General features: G+C 40.0%; 1 protein-coding gene across 1 annotated transcript in view; it reads right to left on the minus strand.

The window, feature by feature from the left end:
* Positions 1 to 1,015: 1,015 nt before the first annotated feature.
* LOC102819397 (interferon omega-1-like) overlaps positions 1,016 to 3,563 on the minus strand; it is a 48,647-nt gene continuing 46,099 nt past the window's right edge. Inside the window, exon 5 of the mRNA XM_006864500.1 lies at positions 1,016 to 1,143. Coding sequence (XP_006864562.1) covers positions 1,016 to 1,143 — 128 coding nt within the window. The remainder of the gene's footprint in view (positions 1,144 to 3,563) is intronic.

Here is a 3,563-nt window from a genome sequence, read left to right on the forward strand (position 1 = left end):
TTCAGGCGTGGCAGCAATTGTGTGGTTGGCCCAGGACTGGGCAGTGTTTTGTTTTGTTGTGCATAGGGCTGCTATGAGTCGGTAGCGACTCGATGGCACCTAACAACAACAACAACAACAAAAGAAAGTGTTGACTTTTCAGGCTTTTTAATATGTATTTAAGATCTATTCACTTATTTGTGTGGCTTGATAGATCATCTCCATCATTGAATAGTATTTTACTGTATAGAAATAACACAATTTGCTTATCTACCTAAGAAAAGATCTATGAAATGACATCTTGATTTTTTTCTAGTTTTGGGCAATTACAAATAAAACTATTGTGAATGTTGACTTATTGGTTGTTTTGTGGACATAATTTTTCAAACTGGTTGAGTATATACCTAGGAGCAGAGGTGCTGAATCATACAAACTGTTTACCTTTCTAAGAAACTGCCAAAGTGTAACTGTCAATAAATGAGAATTCCTTTCTAAAGTTTATAACAAGGGTATTTTTAAATGCATTATGTTCTTCTTACTAAATATCTTTTGTAACTCATCATGCACCAGTCTTGGAATAATCCCATTATTTTGGTTTCATATATTGCTCTTTTGGTGCAGGAATACGAATATAAGCTTAGATTTTTTTCCGCATGGCAAGCCATAATAAGATTGGTTAGGGTCATTTTCATTATTTCCTGATTTTCTGTGGGGATTATGAAATGAGGGGGGACAATACACTTCAATATTCTAACAACTTTCTAGATTGAAAGTGATACCTTGGAAAACCCTTTAGACAATTTCCAAACAGAGGTCAGTTTTCAATTTCTATTTTGATCTCCTTCATTTAATCCTGATTTTGAAACCTTGGATTGTTTTTAAGTGCCAGGTTGATTCCGACCCAGTTTCCAAGGAGCGACTGGTGAACTTGAACCACTGGCCCTGCAGTTCTATCCAACTTTCCAGTCGTGTGCATTAGGTTACAGAGCCACACCAGGACACCAAAGTTGTTAAGTTCCTCCTGAAGATGTCCTTTTCAGGCTTTGATAGCTCGGTAACAGGTCCTAGCAAATACAGTATGCATGGCTGCGGCAGAGGATCCCTGTAATTTAGCTGTATGACCTCCAGGGGGCGCGCGGATACCGCGAACCACTGATCGCAAAGCTGGAGACCAAGGACAGGAAAGAGGGCGAGCGAGCGCAGAACCTGCCGTTTTCCAGGTGCTTTATTTTTCCCTGTGCTTTATTCTAGATTTTGTTGCGTAAAGCTTTGGTTCATAGCGACCCTGTATAGGGTTCTCAAAGCCAGGCTGGTGGGCTTGAACCACCAACCTTGTGGTTAGTAGTACAGTGCTTATCCTACAGGGCCACACCAGAAGTCCATATCATGTTTTGTTGTTTATTGTTGTTACGTGCTGTCGAGTCTGTTCCGACCCACAGCGACCCTGTATAGGGTTTCTGAGGAGCGGCTGGTGAGCTTGAACCGCCTACCTTGCGGTTCAAGCAGACTTTGCCATCCAGCACATTTCCCCACCACGCCACACCAGAACTCCAGATAGTGCTTTAGTAAGAGTTATTGTATAAAAACATCCATTTATTGAATGGCTGACGACTAGAAATGGCAATATGCTGTTATTTATAAATTCAGGATTATTCCAGGAGAAACAAATTCATAGTAAAAGGAAGCTTATTTACAATCCAGACGTGAATATGAGGGTTCTTCCTAAAAGTATTGCTGCAAAATCATAGAAACCTTTATTTAAAAAATATATTTAAATGTAAAGCTATTATTTCGCTTCATAGCCTCCATTTGGGTTTGTTCACTTCTGAAGGTGCTGTTTCCATCTCTCTAAGCTTACTGAAAGAAGTCTGTGCTCTTACATTATGTCAAGAAAATCAAATCATACCCCTTTTCAGTGTTCTTTGAATTTGGGGAACAAAAAGAAGTCTAAAAGGGTAAGATCAGAGATGTAGGATGGATGGGGTCAGATTTCCCAACGAAATTTTCATGGGACAATCTTTGCTACCCTCAAAGAATTGCCGTGATGGAAAAAGAAATTTCTTGGTGCAACTTTCCTAGTCTTTTTCACACCAATTCACTTTCAATTTTCTGAAAACCTTTCATAATAAGCCCCATGATTGTCCTGTGTCCTTTGAGGAAATCTATCAAGATTACCCCCTTGAGGTCCCAGAAAACAGTAACATAACCTTCTGAGCTGAGTTCTCTGCTTTGAATTGGCGTGACCCAGTAGATTCTCCTCAGAAATCACTGTTTTCATTGGATTTTTTTTAAGGTGCCCTAACAAAACTAAGGTAAGTGTGTTATGGGGGCAAATTTGTCTGCAGCCACACACTGATCACAGAGATATATTTAAACACATTTTGTTTGAAAGAAACCCGTGTATGTATAAACTAAAACCCTAGAAGCAATATTTTTTCCCTTACCCTGATATATAAAATATTCAGACTTTCTAGTCAAATATTGGGGCCTGACCAGTGTCCTGCTGTGACTTACTAGAGCAGAAACTAAAAGGAAAGAGGCACCCCAAATATACATGCTTTGTCATTTTTAACTTTAATAATACATTTGACTTCCTACAATGTTAAGGTAGTTGAAAAATAATTTAAAACTGATAGGTATCATGGAATCAGTTCCAACTTAAAGTAATCCTATGAATAACAGAAAGGTGCCCTGGTACAGTAGTGGATTACTAGCTAGGCTGATAAACACAAGGTCAGCCGTTCAAACCTACCAGCTGCTTTGCAGGAGACAGATGAGGATTTCTGCTCATGTAAAGACTTACATCATTGGAAACACTATCGAGGGTCACTAGGAGTCAGAACCGACTCCACGGCACTCAACCACCACTACCACCATGAACAACAGAACGAAAAATTGTCTGGTCCTGTCCCATTCTCACAATTACTGTCACGATTGAGTACATTGTTGTAGCTACTGTGTCAGCCATTGAAAGTCTTCCTCTTCTTCAATGACATTTTATTTTACCAAGCATGTTGTCCTTTACCAGGAACTGGGACTGGTCCCTCCTGACAACATGGCCGAGGTACATGAGACAGTCTCACCATTCTTGTTTACAAGGAATATTTTGGTTGTATGTCATGGAAGCAACAGTCAAGAAATCAAATTATGTACTGCATTAGGCAAATCTACTGCACAAAACCTCTTTAAAATATTCAAGAGCAAAGATGTCAATTTGAGGATTAAGTTACGCCTGATCCTAACCATGGTATTTTCATTAACCTCATATGCATCCGAAAGCTGCACAGTGAATAAGGAAGACTGTAGAAGAATTGATGCATTTGAGTTATGGTGTTGGAAGAGAATATTAAAAGTACTATGGACTGCCGGGAAGTCGTCAAGGCAAGCAATCAAGTCCCTTCAGGACAACCCCTGCCCCCCCTTCTAAGACTGAAACTCAAAGGGAACACATGAGCAGGCATGTAAACTTGCTGGTGACCACCTTGGTGTACTGGTGAGTGGAAGAGGGGAAAAGGCAGCAATGAAGAAATGGGCTGAGTTCAACCACAGTCCATTTACTCCCCTTGACCTGGAGATGAGAGAGA

The sequence above is a fragment of the Chrysochloris asiatica genome, unplaced genomic scaffold (assembly GCF_000296735.1).
Source record: "Chrysochloris asiatica unplaced genomic scaffold, ChrAsi1.0 scaffold00065, whole genome shotgun sequence".
NCBI classification, from domain to species: domain Eukaryota; kingdom Metazoa; phylum Chordata; class Mammalia; order Afrosoricida; family Chrysochloridae; genus Chrysochloris; species Chrysochloris asiatica.